This window comes from Saimiri boliviensis, chromosome 8, assembly GCF_048565385.1.
Source record: "Saimiri boliviensis isolate mSaiBol1 chromosome 8, mSaiBol1.pri, whole genome shotgun sequence".
NCBI lineage: Eukaryota > Metazoa > Chordata > Mammalia > Primates > Cebidae > Saimiri > Saimiri boliviensis.
In genome coordinates, this window is record NC_133456.1 from 94,364,572 (window position 1) to 94,384,094 (window position 19,523).

At 33.7% G+C, this 19,523-nt stretch overlaps 1 protein-coding gene across 2 annotated transcripts in view; it reads right to left on the reverse strand.

Moving 5' to 3' along the window:
* CNTN6 (contactin 6) overlaps positions 1-19,523 on the reverse strand; it is a 297,903-nt gene that overhangs the window by 42,904 nt on the left and 235,476 nt on the right. For both annotated transcript variants that reach the window (XM_074404894.1, XM_074404893.1), the window contains exon 12: positions 5,472-5,599. In XM_074404894.1, the coding sequence (XP_074260995.1) occupies positions 5,472-5,599 (128 nt within the window). The remainder of the gene's footprint in view (positions 1-5,471; positions 5,600-19,523) is intronic.

A 19,523-nucleotide genomic window follows, 5' to 3' on the forward strand; every position in this document is an offset into this window, starting at 1 on the left:
ATCTGCATGTTACTATATTTTTATTCCTGCTGGACTTGGAACAATGTCATGTAAAATTGTCTCATGTGGTTTTTAATACATACATTTGTTGAAAGATGGAAAAGAAGAAAAGCAAAAGTTCTGCCACTTACTAACACATGGATCTCGGGCAAGTGGTTTTAGCAACCTATTCCTCAGTCTCCCTTGTATAAAATGGAGATGATAATATCTGCTTCAAAGCATTGTTCTGAAAGTTAAATAAGATGATATACACAAATAACCTATCATGGTGCCTGGGACAGAGCATGTATTTAACACATAGTAATGAATAATAATAACAAATGCAACATGAATAACAATAAAAACAAAGTCATCAAAGTCCATGTTAGTAACAGCAGGTTAATGTAATTTCAGAAGCTGTGCATTAACCACTTTAACAAGGTGGTCTGTACTCTTCTGCGTCTGGTCTCTTTCAATTGACATAAAACCCTGGATATACATTCCCTATTTTTATAAAAACAAAACAAAACATTGACCAATAATAGGCTTAAACCAGGCATCCCCAAACTACGGCCCAGGGGCCGCATGCGCCCCCCTGAGGCCATTTATCCGGCCCCCCGCCACACTTCAGGAAGGGGCACCTCTTTCATTGGTGGTCAGTGAGAGGAGCACAGTATGTGGCGGCCCTCCAACGGTCTGAGGGACAGTGAACTGGCCCCCTGTGTAAAAAGTTTGGGGACACCTGGCTTAAACTATGCAGTAAAAGTATCTTGAAAAAAAAGTGGTAAAACCTATAATGCATTAATATCTATCCTTCATGTTATGTTTTGTAAAATATACGTTAAGAAAAAAACAGCTGTATAATTTATACGGTAATTTAATCTGAGTGACATGTTCTACATTTTAAAAAGTCTATGAACTAAATTGTCATGAAGACCAAGATAACATTGATAAATTGATGCATGTTTTGTGCTTGTTTTTACATTTTTACTTGAAGAGATTATAATATTCAAGTTTCAGTAATTCACTCAGCATCACTTTCAATATTAGAACAGGAAAATTTTTCATCTGACCAGTATAATAACTCATTATATATTATCTCATCTTGAAAATAATTTTTACCATCAATAATTTTTAAATCAAAGTCTTTATTCTATTGAAATGCTTTCAGTTATTCTTTGTAGGAAAGTGGCATGTGGAATAGAATATTGTGGGGGAGATTTTAGTGCTACTAGAGACTTCTCTGGTGTTTTCAAGTACTACAATACGACAAATGCATTCCAGTGCATCTTGCCATTTCTCTGAAATTGTACTTTTGGTTTGCTCAATCAAGCTGGACTTCTCAATAATGCTGAGCTTGATACCTCAAATCCTTCAAACTGCCTTTTAGTGCCACAAAGCCTCCAATTATCTACATATCTTGAGTATTTCTCTTAGTAAACGTAGACCGGTATTAGTGAATTCTCTCATTCTGCTGGAGGAAATGGATAGGCCAGTCTGTAATGCTGATATAATGAAGACTTCTATCACAAAGAATAAACAACTAAATGAGCAGCAATAAACTTAATTTGCACATTAGATATGCTTTTCCAAGTTCCGACGTTTCAGTTGAAAATAACACTGAAGCAATGAGGCCTATAATTGAACATCCAAAACTTCTCCAGTGGGGAAACAAAAACAAATGTTGCCTGCAAACAAGATCATTTTTATAGCCTGCTGTTACTCTGCTTTTTAATAATTTTCCAAACGCCAGATCAAATAATTTCCCCTTTTATGTGATTTTCATATACCTCTTAGTGTATATATGCATTGTAATTTGAATCTCAGTCCTCCAAAATGAAACCACTTAAAATCTCTTTCCTCTTGATTCCCCGTTTGTGCCTATGAAACATGTCCTCAAATTACACTGGGCATCTTCTGAGGCGCTGGCAAAGCTGCTGCTAATTGCACTCACATTGTTTGAATGGAAAATTGCCTTATCCTGCTGTATTAGTGAAATAGAAATTTCCAACATACAGTGCAGATAACTTCAGAATCCTCTTAACATAGATAAGCCATAGCAGCTAAAAACTAAGCTGGAAAACATCTCACTCTTGTAACTATTATCTTTTTACATGCTATCTAACAACAACATTTCTTGCATGACTGAGGCTGATAAGTAAATTCAAAGGGAAATGATTGTTTTTATCAGCTTTACTGAAATTTCTCATTTGCGCCTTAACACTCTATTACCGTTAAGGTCACTATCCACTGATTAAGGCTTGAGAAACAAAATTATATTTGATTCTGTAATGACAGTCAGATGAACATTATTGATGAGAAAACACACACACATATATACAGCTATTAAGCCATGTTGTTAACAAACAACCAAATGACTATACACCCAATAGGCAAGAAAATGGTTGAATTGATATACACTCTTAAAATTTTTTCTAAACTTCAAATTTGTAGGTTGTAAAATAATTCCTTGGCAGTGATGTCTTCAACGTTTTTACATAAAAGGAAATTAGAGGTATCAGTCAAGAGGACATGCTAATAATAGAAATGTGTTTGTATGACAGTCACACAATTTAATAAAGATTAAACATTACAAATAAATAATAAAGCAAAGTTTCTAAAACTTTTTATTTATACAATACACACATTTTGTGTTTATTTTATTTATTTATGTATTTTTGTGGTTAAGTATGTAAATGTTTGTATTGCACAGGATAGTTCTTGTTAATGATGAAGAAGCAAAAGACCCTAAAATCCACTTAAAATGGGATGTGGATATATCATGAAGTTTAAAATGTAACAAAATTTCCTTCCTGTTATTAGGTGTAAATGTATGAAAGTAACTTGACAATCATGTATAGTGACATCAGTTATCTTAACGCTTACTCTTTTTGCATATGTAAATTATTCTCCTGTACTGTGCTAGAAATAGCAGAACAATGAATTCTCTTCATGAATTTTTGGATTTCAATAAAGGTTTAGGCTTGCACCCTCTTAGGAGAGTGAGGAGAATGATGTTGGTCAAAAATATAAGATTCAAACCCTATGATTGGAAAGCGAATGCACTTAAAAAGTTTGTTTTTCTTCAATGTTCCTTTTTTGAAAAGCATCCTAAGAAGTTCAGACTCCAAAAAATTGAAAACTGTCAGGTTTTAGAGCAAGGAAGCCAGTATGGAAAGTATCCCTGTGAACTAAGCTGTATAAAATAATAGCACTTCACTAAATTAATAAATATTTACTGGGCACACACTGTTTCCAGCAATGTTCTAAGACTTACGGTTCATCATTGATTAAAACAGAAATCCCTGACCACTTTATGCTTCTGTTCTAGAAGGGAAGGAAAGACAAAAGAAAACAACAACAACAACAAAAACCCATAAACATAATAAATAAGTCAGTTATATAGTTTATAAGAAGATAGAAAGGGATGTAGAAGAAGAAAGGGTGGAACTAACTAACGTAACAAGGAGTGCTGAGTGGGATAATTTTGTTTCAACAGCCTCAGCGAAGGACACTAGAAATGAACAACAACAAAAAAATATAAGTCAGGATTCTTTTTTTTTTTTTTTTAACTTAGCTACCTTGATTTTTTTTTTTTTTTACTTGTGGAAAGAAAGGAGTACCTGGGGATTATGGTGCGATTTATGGAATACTTGAAGTGTAAATAAACTTATTTCCATCATAAGAACTAGGAATCTAGTGCAGAAAACATGGCTCTATGACACATCTGAAATATGTAAATGTTAAACCAGAACACAGCCAGTGGCTTCCAAGTTTCTTCATTAATATTTTTGTTAGTTGTCACCTTTTATTTTTCTTTCATCAGTTATTAGTGGACAGTGAGTATCATGATGCCAAAGGTTTAAGAAACACTGGAGGGAGAGAGCCTCTTCATTCAGTTTAATCTACCAGTTAACTTTTGTTTTTCTTATCTTCCAGAGCGAAGGGATCCCCATTATTGTATTTTATTGTATTTTAGCAGCAAAAACACTGGCCCTGCTCCCACATCACCGACATTCTAAAGAAACTTCCTTCTAGAAACTGCATTGCTACTGCTGATATTTTCTATCCTTCCTATTTCATATTTTAATGCCCTCTGGATTTTTCTATGCCTAGAAGATTTATCCAATGCCTTTTCATCCTTTACCACATTTTAATCTTCTGCTGTAATAAAATTAGTGTGTACTATCTACACCTTCTTAATTTGAAATGATATAATAAATCTCTTTCTTCCCCTTAAAGAACTTGTTACTTTTTCAAACATAAAGCATTCACATTTTTCAGTGTCTGAGTATTGCCCAGAATTTGCTGGAGAAAAAGTCTGTTCTTAAATATAGCCATAGCATCTACCTTGAAACCCTTAAGTCCATCTCTGTCTTAAAACTTGATGACAATACAATCTTAAGAAAGTGAAGTTTTTCAAAATGTGCCACACTGGTTGGATTTTGACACATCAAGTTTTATCAGTCACATTTCCCTAGAGTATTTCAGACAATTGTCATCATAATGTAATACGCTTGAGACAAGTTGGCAGAAATATCTTGCGGGCTCAAAGGTGGGTGTTTATTTTTCTTCAGATATTTTAAATGATGGTTGAAGTGTAGCAGCTATTTTTTTATTGAATATATTTATTTTTAATGGAAAATATGAGAAACCACCAAACGTTGATTTTAATCATTTGGGCTTAATTAGCTGCTCAAACTGCTTTATCAAGAGAGTTATTTTTATCATTCAGGAGGCAATGAAATGATAGAAATGACATGGCTTCCAGTAAACATACTAGTTTTTTGAGCTGACATTCAACGAAATAAAGTAGCAAAGATAGGGAATAGATACTTCTAATATTAATTATGTCCCTTGGTGATAAATGTAGAAACATTTGGATTGATACTAATTTAGAAATCTTAAAAATAGTGTATAGAATATATATCTATAAATTATATGAGCTTATCTGATTACTATGATGAAAATGTAATAATGACTCAGTAGATTGTAATTCTTTTCTCTTTGAAAAGAACTGCTTATCAAAGCATATGCATGACTCTGCATTTCATTAGTTTTTTACCTAGAGGTATATAAACAAATAGGCCAGTTACATATTTGGTAGCCTTATATATGTGTAAATATTTCCTATAAAAAGAAAGATTTTGAAAGACATTTAACCAAAAAAATGTTATCCAGTGACTTTATCAAAATGTCCATGGCCCCTAACATTAAGGCATATGTAAAAAGTCAAATAATTTAGGTGTAGGTTTGAACTCTAATTCTACTCTGACAGCATTTTTTATTGACAAAGTATTCACATCTACCATAATATCTTACTAGCGAAGTGTGCATCCTATTAATGAGTACGATAACAGATCTCTTAAATAAATTGTGAAATCAACTATTTCACATATATAATATGGTACAGGTTTGACACTGTGATACAAGTCATGATATGCATGCATATTTCCAATGTTCATCTAGCACAAATGAAGATGATATGATACCTTTTACAATGAGGCTGCCAGTGTTCTTTGCAGTGCCAAACTGATTTGTGGCCATGCACGTATATGATCCAGCATCTGACCTAGTAACATTGTATATTTTCAGGCTGCCATCCTCCAATAGAAATATTCTAAAAAGAAAATATATAATTAATGGAAGTAAGGCTCTTCGACACTGGTAAATCATAAGTGCTTATTTTTATTTTAAAACATAACTAAAATCATGGGGATATGTGATCATGTGAATTTATTTCTTTCCTATTATTCTGTTCTTAATTGTGAGCTATCTCTGAGTCTACATATTAGAGCAAATGGCATTTGCTTTTATTCTGACACAATATTGATTATCAACCTATAACTTGAATTATCATTGTTGATTTCAAAGCATATTAAAAATCAAATCAGTCCTTGGTGGTTATAATGTCAAGTTGGTTGATGAATAAGAAATGCAGCTATTTAATGTATATTTTCAAAAGTCAACTTACTGGTGAAAATCAAACTCGGCTTATGAAAAATGCAAGCCAATTTTCACAATTAGTCTATGTCTTTTTAAACATGGCTTGTCTTAGGATTTTCTGTGGCCACACAACAGGGTATTGAACCATGACAGTATTTGCCAGTGCTGATGAGTTGAAGAAACTATCCATACGGTTCCATGGCCAGAGGACCATGCTTAGTATGTGGCCTATCCCATCAAAAAGAGGAAGAAAGGAGTAGAAAGACAAAGGTTTCATGGAATAATTATGAATTAATATTAATATTCCTAAAAGATAGAGTATACAAAGGAGGTTTATCTGCCAAAGAAGTTCCCATCTTTCATAAAATGATCCATATTAAATTTTCTCTGAAACTCTAGCATAATCTAAAGCAGAATGCCACTGAAATCAGAAAAAAAAAAACCCGAGATTTGTTTTCTGAAAAATTCGCCATCAAATGTAATAAGGAGACAGAAAAAAAATGTAAAAAACAAAAACATTTGTCCGATTTTAGGCTACTACATTTTATATCTCACAAATTTAGTTATCAACACTTTAAAAACATTAGTAGGTAGTCAAGATTGTAGCAAAATAAGTTACAACATACTAACCTTTATCAACAGTTGTAAAGGCAAGAAAGGCAAGACAATTTGCATTCATGCCATATTCATTAACAATAACAAAATGGTATTTGCTCCATTGCAAACATATCATTGTTTCTAATATATGTATAACACGAAATGTAGCTAATATAATTAATTACTCAATTTGAAACACAGAGAATACCAGCCAACTACAATTTGTATGAAGCCAGCTTGTGATGTTGGATTTTATTAGTAACAGATTCCAAATTCTGTTATCACTGAGTGGAAGGGGCCACATCTGAATTTAGAATGTTCTATGGCATGTAATCAGATTTAAGTTATTATCTTAGCGTATTCCCCAATAGCAGATACTTAATGTCTTATTTAATATCTGAGATGTCTAGTGTATTAGATCCCAATTTACATTAACAATTGAATTATATCATTATTGACAGAGTAACAAAACTATTCTAGTATTCAGCAAACTCCTGGCCAAATAAAACTTTTTATCTGATTTCAATTAGAAGAGGTAAATCTGAGAAGCTTTTGGAAAACCCATAACATTTAGGAATAACTATGAATTTTGAGCAACATAGAAACCTGGACTGTTGGCCAATAAAAAACGCATGACAGAAATGATATGTCTGCTGATATCTAAAGTCCACCAAGCAAATTTTGCAGCAATAAGTCAATGGCAATATTTATATTTCATATAATTTTTATATAACTTTCAGAAAGGAATAATTCATGTGTACAGTGGTACCCTGAGTATACCATCGTTTCAAGCTCAGTAGGTCTTCAGTGTTTGCTACATTCAATTGAAATTGCCATCATTGGAGCTGAGTATTTCTTTGGAAATCTTAATCAATCAATCAATATTTCTTAAATGCTTACTACTGTTTAAGATACTAAGAGAGAGCAAACTAAGAAAAGCTAAAAATCCGAGACTAACTAGCTAAGTAGCAGAAAATGAAATTATATCTAAATATCCTAGTATTCACGCTTTTTCCATAACCAGTACTTTGCCTTACATTTAGTAAAATAATTTTTCATGTTAATTATGTGGTCCAAGAAGTTTCATCAGAGTCATCACTAGATACCCTTAAGATACTCAGTGTGTTTACTCCCTCATATGTGTTCTCCTCCCAGACCTAATGAATCAAACTGCATTTTCACAAGACACCCTATGCATTGTAGCACACATAGTGACTAGTATGTACAATAAAGTTTGAGAAGTACTGACCTATTTACTATTAATTAAATTTTAATCTGAAAAATTTATCTTTACTTCAAAATAAGAATACATTTTACCTATAATCTTATTTAAATATTTATAAAAGAATAACATTAAATTTTAAATGTTTTATAAAAATAACCAAACTAGTAACCTGCTTTATTATTTATTAAAATAAACTTTAAAAATTCTATTGATCTAGGATATAGAAATCCAGTTATTTAATCATAACTAAAGAATTTATGGCATAACAAATAGTACAAATATTTCAATTTCAATATATCAGTTAGATTTCTCCTTTAATTAATGAGATATTAAAATATAGTAAAAAATTAATCTTGTGACAATATAAACAGAGTCAAACAACTTGATTATCATCTTAATTTTATTAAGAAAAAAATTGAACAAAAACTATAAAAGTAAGAATTTCTAGTTTTTTAGCATATCTAAACATGTCTTAGCAGAAATGATTTTTAACAAACAGAAAGAAGGAACAGTCAGTGAAGATCAAGCTGTACTAAGCAATTGGTATTTTCAGATAAGGAAAATGCACATGTAAGAATTAACTGGAACATTTAATTGATGGTTTTGGTAACATTCATAGAGAAAGATTGATTTTTTTCTATGCTTCTTTTGGAATATGCACAAAAGATATTTCATCTCAAGATTGGTAATAACATATCAATGAAAGATATTAAAATATTCTACCTTCATTTGCATGTAAGCTTCTCTGGCATTTAAAACACACACACACACACACACACACACACACACACACACACAGCCAGAAGTATAGATAAGCTTGGCTATCTGTAAAAAACAGGAAAAACATTCGGATAATAAAAATAGAGATTTGCATGAATAATTAGTAAAAAGCATATCATTATAGGGAAAAAGGAGAAGGTAATACAATAATTACATATTATATATATTATTATATGAGGATTTAAGGTTGAAGTTATACTACTAATCTACAATGGAACATAAAAATATGTATGGAAATTTGTGAGCACCATGAAATGATGGAAAGGCTTCTAAAAATTCAATAGCTGTTTAAATGCATGATTGAAAGTAGAGCAATGTTCAAATATTTTTTCTTTCTTAATCAGCAAATACTTAGTAAATGTCTACTATGTTTCAATCAGTATGTTAGATGTTACAATGAGAATGTGAAAATAACAGTGTTAGATGTTAAAGGTACTCTTTTCCATATTAAAACTCATTCTTATAAATTTATGGAGGATATAGCATAATATAGAAAGCTGACTCTGCACAGGCCCTCTACTAAGTGTCTACTAAATGCCAGCTCATTGAATGCTTAAGACAAACCTCAGGGCTAGTTATTGTTTGGACCCCCATTTTAAAAATCAGGCAACAGGCATAAAGAGAAGCAATAAGTGACTCAAGGTACCCACTAGATGGCGGAGGGCTCAGATTCTAACCATGTCTTTCTTTAGGCCAGAAAATACTTATTTTAGCAAGTTCCCTTTCAGTTTATTTCCAAAACATAGTTTACTAATAACATAGTTATTAAAAGCAGCATCAATTTAAGCTATGTGTGTGTACATATGTGTGTGTATAGCCATATGTATAATTTTATTTGCATAAAATGGCCCTTAATATTGGAGATTTTAAAGCTGACCTTCAGAGTCCAATAACTCTCTAAAATGTGATGGAACATTTTTGTGTGTACATATGTGTGCATTTTTCTCAAGGTTCTTAGCTTATGTGGGATCTTAGAGGCAGGCTTGATATCCATTCCCCTGCTGCGGAAGAGAGTTTTACCATAGGCATCTTAACATGTGAGGTACTAATGATGGCCACGCTAATACTAAGGATTATTTTTCTTCTTTTCCTGTGCCATCCTGTGCAATAATAGTGTAATTACCAGAGTGGGTAAGAACATGGGCTTTGAGGTCAAACGACTTACGACTGAATCTGAATCCCAACATTTGATTTTTGTATTACCGGGCTAAGATGATTAATGGCCCAAGACCTTGGGTTTTTTGTCTATAGCATAAAAATACTAACATTACCTGTGTCACAGAGTCATGAGGATTAATTGGCATAAATAGTTCAAAATGCTTAGTACTGTAGCTGACTCTATTAGCAGTCAATAGGTAAGTTTTTAATGAACTGATTTCTCATCCTGCCTAAGAATATATGCACATCTTCATGAGGAATAAACAAAAAGGAAAGAAAAAATTGTTTTATCACACTGCAGTCTGAACAAAGAGGCCTGAGAACTATGCCAGGTTTGATTAATGTCAGCAAAACAGTCCTCAGCATGAAGTTTCACCGCTTACAACCCTTCCTCGAATTCATGCAACCTCTTGTCTGTGTTCTTAAACTTTTTGACTTGCAATGCTTTAATTTTTATTTTAGGAATGATAATGTGCTTGTTGTAAAAGTTAATTAAATGCTAGGTATTAATCTAATTTTTACTCTTACTGATACTAATATTTGGCATTTTCTCTCCTCCAGGACTTCAGTTACTTTTTCTGATTCTCACTCTAGTTGTTGCTCATGCATAACGTCTTCTTAAAATTCTTGTCTATGTCTGAACTCAGAAGTATGTTACGTGGCTTTAAACTCTGGTTATCTGTCTCTAGACTCTCCTTGGTTTTGGTGTCACCAAATTCTGACATTTGACTTATGGTGTTGGTATATTTCCTCCTTTTTTCTCAAAAAGTTTAATGATGACACCCTTTTTCTCATGCCTTTATTCTCTAATATCCACTTAATTAGAATAATATAACTGTTCACACAATTGAATAGAAAAATTTTCCCCAAATTACTAAAGTTCAGTGTTCTATTTAGATGATTAAATCACAAATTATTGCATTTGCATTTAAAATATCTGTAGAATTAGAATTTAAAGACATGTACATATGTAGATATAGTATGACCATTTGACTATAGAAAAATTAATAGCATTCGTATTGTACCATGCTATTTCTCTAACGCATAATGGATCAAAATTCAGAAGAATAAGCTGTGTCTGACAGTCAAGCAGATTTTATAGTGGTGGTAGAGTATAGAACATGTACAAAACTAAGCCAATAACATAAACATTTCAAGTTTAACTGATAAGTTGAACACAGACTTTTTAGAGCAGTTGAACATGCAACATTTTAATCTTCCCACTGTCAGGGAAGGTAGGTAGTATAAAGAGAAAATGAAAGTAACAGATGTCCTATCCATTTGCCTGATTTTATATCTTTTGCCTTGTACTTGATGGGTCATGATGAATAGAACATCAGGAAAAAGAAGGATCACATCAAATCCACTTGGAAGGTTTCTTTTTCTGTAGCATATGCATCAAATTTTGCATTATTTTAAGGAACTACTTAAAGACTAATGGGGAAGGTTTTTACCCTCTTTTTCCTGGTGTCTTAGTCCATTTAGTGTTGCTATATCAGACTACCTGAGAGTGGGTAATTTATAAAGAAAAATAGTTTATTTGACTCATGATTCTGGTGGCTGGAAGGTTCACGGTTGGGCACTTGCAGCTGGTGAGGTCCTCAGGCTGCTTCAACTCATGGCAGAAAGCAGAAAGGGAACTGGTGTGTGCAAAGAGGTCACATGGCAAGAGGGGAAGCAAGAGAGAGAGGCTGACGAAACTAGACTCTTTTAAAAATACTATCTAGCTGGAACTAATGTATTCTCAAGAGAGCAAGAATGAACTAACCTTAGAGGGAGGGCATTAATCTATTAAGGGGAGGATCTGCCCCCAAGACCCAAACTGGTCCCACTTTCCAAAACTGCCACATGGAGGATAACATTTCAACATGAGTTTTAGTGGGAACAATCCATTTCCAAACCATAGCACCTGCATTGCATGAAATAATACCTGTTCAAAGTTAATGATTTCAATACAATGGAGCTTAACTTTCACATTCATTTTTGTCACTATAACAAATCTAATATCTACCAAATATTTAATTTGCTTACATAGAGAAAACAGATCTGTAAATGTAGATCCAAGGTGTGAATAAAAAATGAGGAATGCTCCAGATTTTTTTGTTTGGTATAAACCATAACTTTACAAAGTTTGAGAACAAAGAAGATTAGAATAGCTAGATTTCTTAAATTAAAAAAAAAATTAGGCCATTGGGCAATTATAATTTCTTATTGCTGAAACTAGAGCAATATTGCTATTTTTATAGTTAGATTATTAACTGGAGTATTGCTTCCAGTTCTGTCTAAAGATAATGCTGTAGACCATGAAATTTTAATTGACTAATTTTACTGATATTTGAAAAATGTAAAATAGATTTGATTAAAATGAGTTAGATAAGACATAGAAAAGTGTGTATAAACTCTTCCTGTTCACAATTTAAGTTTTAGGTAAAATGTCCCACTGGAATCTCTTTTAGATCAAATACTGATATTGTGGTAAAATGTCCCACCGGAATCCGTTTCAGATCAAATATTAATATTGCATTTTAATGATTTTTGCACCTGATTATTATAGTTAAGGTGTAATATCTATGCTAATCCACTGTCATTTAATAAACTATCTTTTAAATTTTTCTTATTTTAACAAACCACATAAAATGGCGATCTACAAAAAAGTAAATTACAAAGTTTTCTGATTTAAATCAAAATAAAGGTTGTCGTTTCCATCATTTTATGTCAATAACTTTAATTATAGGTAATTATATGGTTGGCCATGGTGGTTCACATCTATATACCTGTAATCCTACCACACAGGTCCACTAGAGGTCAGGAGTTCAAGACCTGCCTGGCCAACATGGTGAAAACTCATCTCTATTGAAAATACAAAGATTAGCTGTGTATGGTGGTTCCTGCCTATAATTCCAGCTACTGAGGCAGCTGAGGCAGGAGAATCGCTTGAGCCCAGGAGGCATAGGTTGCAGTAAGCTGAGATGGTGCCACTGCACTTCAATCTGGTGGACAGACTGAGACCCTGTCTAAAAAAAAAAAAAGTAATTGTACTTAAATTATACACAGAGAATATCTGATATCCCTGTCTAGGCAAAATTCAAAGATCTGATCAATGGATTAATGAAAACCTAATTCATCCTTCTTTATAAGACCATCAACGTAGTAAAAATGAAAAAAAAAAAAAAGCAAGATACAGAGATGAAGTGAAAAGTGCTATCTCAAGAGAGACAGGATCAAGGGAGCAGAGGAAACAAATCTAAATCTGGCCACTGTACCAAATAATGTAGTATCATTTTCAGCCAAGTACATACACAGATAATTGTTAATCAGCTCTGAACAAGAGGAAACGCTTACCAAAAAAATTCAGGAAAATTTATTGAAAGGACTGCTAAGTATTGTATTCATCTCTTTTATTTTGTCTGACTTGGGGAAAGAACACAAATATTTCTTTTCAGAGAAGAGTCGTGTAAGTCCCAGAGAGGAAATAAATGCTTATAATTTGCAAATCTTTCTTCACAGAACCTGCCAGACAAAAACATACACTCTCTTCTCCGAGTATCTAGCAGAGACTTTGCTCTCTAATCTGCTTATCTGAATCCCATTCACTCTCCAAAACCTACTTTGATTCCTAGTGTTTCAGACACACATTATGAATCTTTTAGGTTCTCTGAGTTCCACTAACTGCCAAAGTTTTAGGTAATGCAACCCACCAGCAAAGGGACAGTCAGGCAAATAAATCCCTGTTTCTTTCCTTCCACAAACTGTTCCCAAGTGGTTTCTCTCTACAACCTGTCTGTAGACAACCTATGTGGCTGACAAACTAAGATGCCAAGCTACCAGTGATGTGCCTTTGGCTTGAAGTGAGGCAGCTGCTGTGCAGTAAGACATAATTGTCAAATCGCTGCCCTGCAAGTGGACTTCCCTGAGAAGCAAAACTGAGCACTGTTTCCTGGGGAAGCCAACCAAGATATACAATTTTCTCTATCACATCCTTTCCCCAATCACTACAGTTCACAGTACACTCTTTTTCCCCACATCAAGAAACTGAGATGCAGGGAGATTTAATAACCAACTTCACCAGAGCCTGGATGCAGGTCTTATGATATGGAGTCAGTATTTTTTCTACTGAGTCATTATCTGAATCATTTTGCTGCCTTATATTTTTAATTTTTTTTTTAGACTAATTTTTGCTCTCCAAATATGTTGTACAAGTTAAGGCCTGTTTGAGGCAAGTGATATAGGGATTGATTATAAGACTATGGACTCTAAAGTCAGATTACTTTGGATATGTGCCTGAGTTTCACTATTTGGCCATGTTACTTTAGGAGCACTTGCTTGATTTCTATGCTAACTTTATATTTAATGGAGAGATGAGTAGTAATATCATCTTGTCTTGAGAATTAAATACATTATAACATATATATATACAAATATATATATATATATATATATATATATATATATATATATATAGCCTAGAGCATAATGGGTGTCCCAAAATAGCAGCTAATATTCTTTATTTCTTTATAGTCTCCAAGAAGCCCAAAAGTTAGCAGGTACTTAATAAATATGCATTTTCTGATTGCATTTACTGTTAAATATTCAGCCTTTTCTTTCTAGGCCCAGATGTATATTTGTTAATATTATCATTGAATTCAGTCTCCTAACAGAAAGTGATTTTGTCAAATAACCAACTTGTTTATAAACAACTTTCTGTTAGTGACTTTCTGTTAGTTTGCTGATGCCCTGTAAAGCAGTACAAAAGTTGATGCAAATAAATAGAGTTGGCCTTTGAACAATGCATGAGTTAGGAGTGCCAAATTACTTACATATTTGAAATTCCACCTGTAACTTTTCAATCCTTAAAATTAACTACTAATAGTCTCCAGTTGACCAGAGCCTTAGTGATAACATAAATAGTCCATGAATAAGTTTTTTATGTTTTATGTGTTATACAAGGTATTTTTACAATTAAGTAAGCTGTTACTAAAAAAATCAAAAGGAAGAGAAAATATATTTACTATTCATTATATGGAAGTGGATCATAATAAAGTTCATCATCTTGACATTGAGTAAGCTGAGGAGAAAGAGGAAGAGGAGGGTCCTGGTCTTATTGTTTCAGGAGCGGCAAAGGTGAAAGAGATGGAGGAGGTGAAAGGAGAGGCAGGAAAGGCAGGCACAGTCAGTGTAACTTTTAATGAAAAAAATCCAAGTATAAATAGACCTGCAAAGTTCAATCCCTGTTGTCCAAGGGTCAACTCTACATTGAAATCACTAGAAAAAGACTTGGTGTATAAAACAAAACTTAATCATTCTTTTGTACAGTTCTGGTCATGAAACTAAAGGGTATAATACAAGCCAGAGTAAAATGTTTTTCATTATTATGATAATATATAACCGGTTTAGTGGTTTCTAAATATTCATCTGATTCACAGAATTGTTGCAACAAGATCTCTAGTATTTTTTTTTCAGACTCTTTCCTAGCTCCAGGCAAATAATAGTGTTCCTTTGGGCACCTGTATTGAGTTACATTAGACATAGTGTGATTAAATCTATATGGGCAGTAGGAAAAGGGAAAGAAAGGGAAACAAAAATGAAAACCTACATGAAGTGGCATCATAAACAGGTAACAAATAAACCCAATTTGCTATGTTTTTCTGGAAAGCAGGGTTTTCACAGATTCTTAGAAATAGATAGGTCAGGAATGGTGGCTTACGCTTGTAATCTCAGTACTTTGGGAGGCTGAGGTGGGCAGATCATGAGGTCAGGAGTTCGAGACCAGCCTGACCAACACGGTGAAACTCTGTTTCTACTAAAAATACAAAAATTAGCTGGGCATGGTGGCGCTTGCCTGTAATTTCAGCTACTTCGGAGGCTGAGGAATGAAAATTGCTTGAACCCAGAAGGCAGGGGTTGCGGTGATCTGAGAACACACCACCGCACTCCAACATGGGTGAGAGAGGGAGAACCCATCTCAAACAAACAAACAAACAAAAGAAACAGACAGACCTGAGTACTTTTAAGTTACTTTTTTTTTCAACTCTCAACAAACTACAGAAATACATATTTTTAACATATTTAATAACTAAGGATATACTTCCCATTAACTGGTTTTTCAAGGATGATTCAAGATCTTTAGGTAGTTAACTGAAAGGGTTTTATTAGCAGAGGGTTGTTCAGAAGGGTTACCTAGATATTAGAAATAGAATCAAAATACATTTTAATTTAAATGAGAACATTACTCGTGTCAGCTTCTACTTTTTCAGAATTCCTCCTGTCTGTAGTTGTATTTACGACTAGTGTATAACTACTGGAGTGAACAGATGATTCAATATTAAGTCTTTGGTTCAACTGTCTTAAATCCCAAAGCAGAAAGTAAGCATTGAATAGATCTCTAAATTTATCAAAATGTGTCTCCTGGTTTAATATACACAAAAAATTTACATGTCATCTTTGTAGTGTCTGACACAACACAAACACAGATTCAGGGTGACTGAATTATGGCACAAATTAGGAGACGGTAGATAAGAGCAGTTGCTAAATAATGTAATTATTTGGTGCCATGATATGTCTTTATTCTGACGGCATGCCAAACAGTGTGCTGCTATGCTGACTCCCATAAACTATTAAGAAAATGTAATTTAACATTAACAAAACAGCATCAGATGGAAAGCCTAACTAAATTAATCCAGTGAAATAGGCCTAAGAGTAATATTTAGCTCTTCAGTAGAAGAAGGGAAAGATAAAGTATCTCCATTTGCTGCAGCATTTTGAGATGCCTGAGAAAACACAAAAGAGAATTAATATAGATTCATATGCTAACATGTCTTACAGCCCAAGTAAATCAAAAGAAAAGATGAGAAAGTATGAAGTTGGCAAAGCACAAAAAAGTTTGTGAATGCAGGACTTAAAAGAAATAAAAAACAAAACAACAAAACAACAAAACAAAACAAAGAAAACTATGCTCCCAAAGTAACTAGAGGAGAACCAATTGAACATACAAAGGAGAAGAGAGTTGTGCAGAACACAATGGAGAAGTCTGAACATGTGAGGACATTCTGGCTATGCTTTTATTACATTTATGATTATGAACCTATTGTGTGATTTCCTCAGGGCTTTGAAGTTTTATAAATGCAAAGTTGTTTCTGCGGCAAACTTTGGGATAGACAGAGGAGATTCAAGTCAGATGACCTTAAACTAGCAACTTTAACACTAGGGTTCTTGGCTTCCTTCACATATAAAAAAGTGAGAGAATTGGGCTGGAACACTAATGATTATTAACCCTTTCACTCCAGCTCCCTGTATTCTGATGATTTCAGGACATGAGTATTTAGAAACTTGAGTATCAAGATTGAACATGGTTTTGAAAGTGATGGATACTAGTGGAATTTCCATCCTGGATTCCCTTTGCCTCCTGAATTATAGCATTCTATGGAGTCTATAAAACTAGGTTTACAAAAGTGGCTGAGAATAGGGGACCAACCTGGGTATTATGACTCTCTGTCTGCTACCTTTAACACTTTCTTCTTAGTTATGATACTCAGTTTTATACCTAGACTAATTCCTTTGTGGAGCTTAGCAACTTTATACCTGTTTATTGAATTTACATATCTATGTCTCCATGTAACAACAAATTGCATTATATGTCACATTAAAAAATCCAGTCTGTTGGGTGCAGTGGCTCATGCCTGTAATCCCAGCACTTTGCAAGGCTGAGGTGGGTGGATCATGAGGTCAAAAGTTCAAGACCAGGCTGACCAACCTGGTGAAACCCCCTCTCTATTAAAAATGTGAAAATTAGCTGGGTGTGGTGGCACATGCCTATAATCCCAGTACTCAGTAGGCTGAGGCAGGAGAATTGCTTGAACCCGGGAGGCAGAGGTTGCAGTGAGCTGAGATCATGTCACTCCACTCCAGCCTGTGCAACAGAGTGAGACTCCATTCCCACCGCACCACCCCCCTGCCCCCAAAAGAAAGAAAAAATCCAATCAGTCATTTGAACATTGTGTATTTAATTTGCTGTGCCACTAGAAGGTATCTGGTCAACATGTTGACTTATTTTACACCTTTTAGTGATACAGAGTTTTACCTTGCATATCACTATTTTCAGAAGATTTTTTAGTATAACTCTGAAGAAACCAAAACAATGTACATTATGAAGGTCTACGTTTAGTTCCACAGATGGACACTATAATTCACCAGAAATCTAATTAAAATCCTACAGTGTGATGTTTAAGACGATACAAGAATTTGGAGTCAGAGCTTCCCAGTACTGAATGCTTTTCTATCACTTAAGTCCAGTATGATGCTTAACTTCTCTAAGCCTTAGTTTTACCCATCTAAAAATATAAATAAATGCCTCTCATAGGTATGTTGTAAAAAGTCAATGAAATGATGTATCAAACATCTTAACCATTATCTGCCCTTGATGAATACTGTATAAATGAATATTGTCATTATCAATTGTCATTTTTATATTATGAAACTCAGGGTTAAATATGAGGAGGATAGATTTATGGCTGTATTTGGTTAATTTAATTGGAGATGGAATGAAAATATGTGTTATTAGGTATGTCCAAGCATCCCTTGAGTAGTCAAGTAGTCAACTGTTGGATGACTCACAAAATGATTTGAGTCCTCCTTTACTTGCACTTAGAGGACTTGGGGGGAAGCATGTTTTGTATTGAGGATGGGAAATCGGTACCCAAAATTCTGAAGTGGTACTAAGTCTAGATACTGAATATAGAGTAAGACAGTCACATAATAAGCCTGTACCTCTTAGTCTTCTCTTCCAGGAAAAATTTCCACTCAGTCTTCAAGTGCCAGCTCAGTTACCTCCAATCTGTTGAAGTATTTCTGGACTCCTGTAAGCCAAGTTGGTGAATTTCCCTCACTCTCTTCACATGTCAGTAGTGACCCATGCTCCACTGCCCAAGAGCTGTGGACCTGCCTGCCTTCCCCAGGAGACTCAGCTCATTCAAATTTATAAACTCATAATCTTTCACAAGGCCTGTCAAATTGGTTTGCCACTGTACTTATAAATAAATGAATAGTTTGACAAGTCACACTTGAGAATCAGATTTGTCACTTCAAATTAGGAGTCCTCAAACTATGCTCTGTGGAGAGCAAGGGGATTTTTAGGGCAAATGGTAGAGCTTTAGGTGAGAGGAAATGAGTAGGGCATTGAGTGGGGCTCTGTTTCTCCCTCCAGGACATTAGTCTGATTTGCTCAATTTTTTTCTATGTTATAAAAGGTATTCTTGCATAAATCTCTTTTGAGAAAAAATTTTAAAGTTCTAATGTGGAAAAAAAAAAAAAGAAAAATGAAAAATTATAATCAGTGGATAAACAAGAAAAAAGTGCTCTGACAGCTTCACTGCTTGTTTGGAAGATATTAACAAGACTGATTTTTACACTGTTACTCCAGCTTTTATTTCTTCAACTGGATTGTCATAGACAGCAATTCTTTTCCTATTTATTTATTTTTATTTGTTTTAAAATATACTCAGTGGCATTAGAAGGTGTGGATGTAACAAATATCTGTTATCAAACTTTTTCGTTTTAAGTAAATAAAAAAGGACATGATATTTTAAGATATATCAAGTAACCACTTCTTTTCTCAAAAATCAAACCAAGAACAAAAGGTCATTTTTATAAATTACATGAATAATTGACCTTTTCTTTCTATAAAATTATTGCTGTTGAATATTTATGCAAAATTTTAAAGATATAAATGTCACTCAGAAATTAGAAGCAAGAAGTAAAAGTAAGTAGATACCATTGTACAGCCAATTATATTCATATTTTCAAAAAGGGAGAGAACTATGGATTTACATCTCTTCAACAGTGA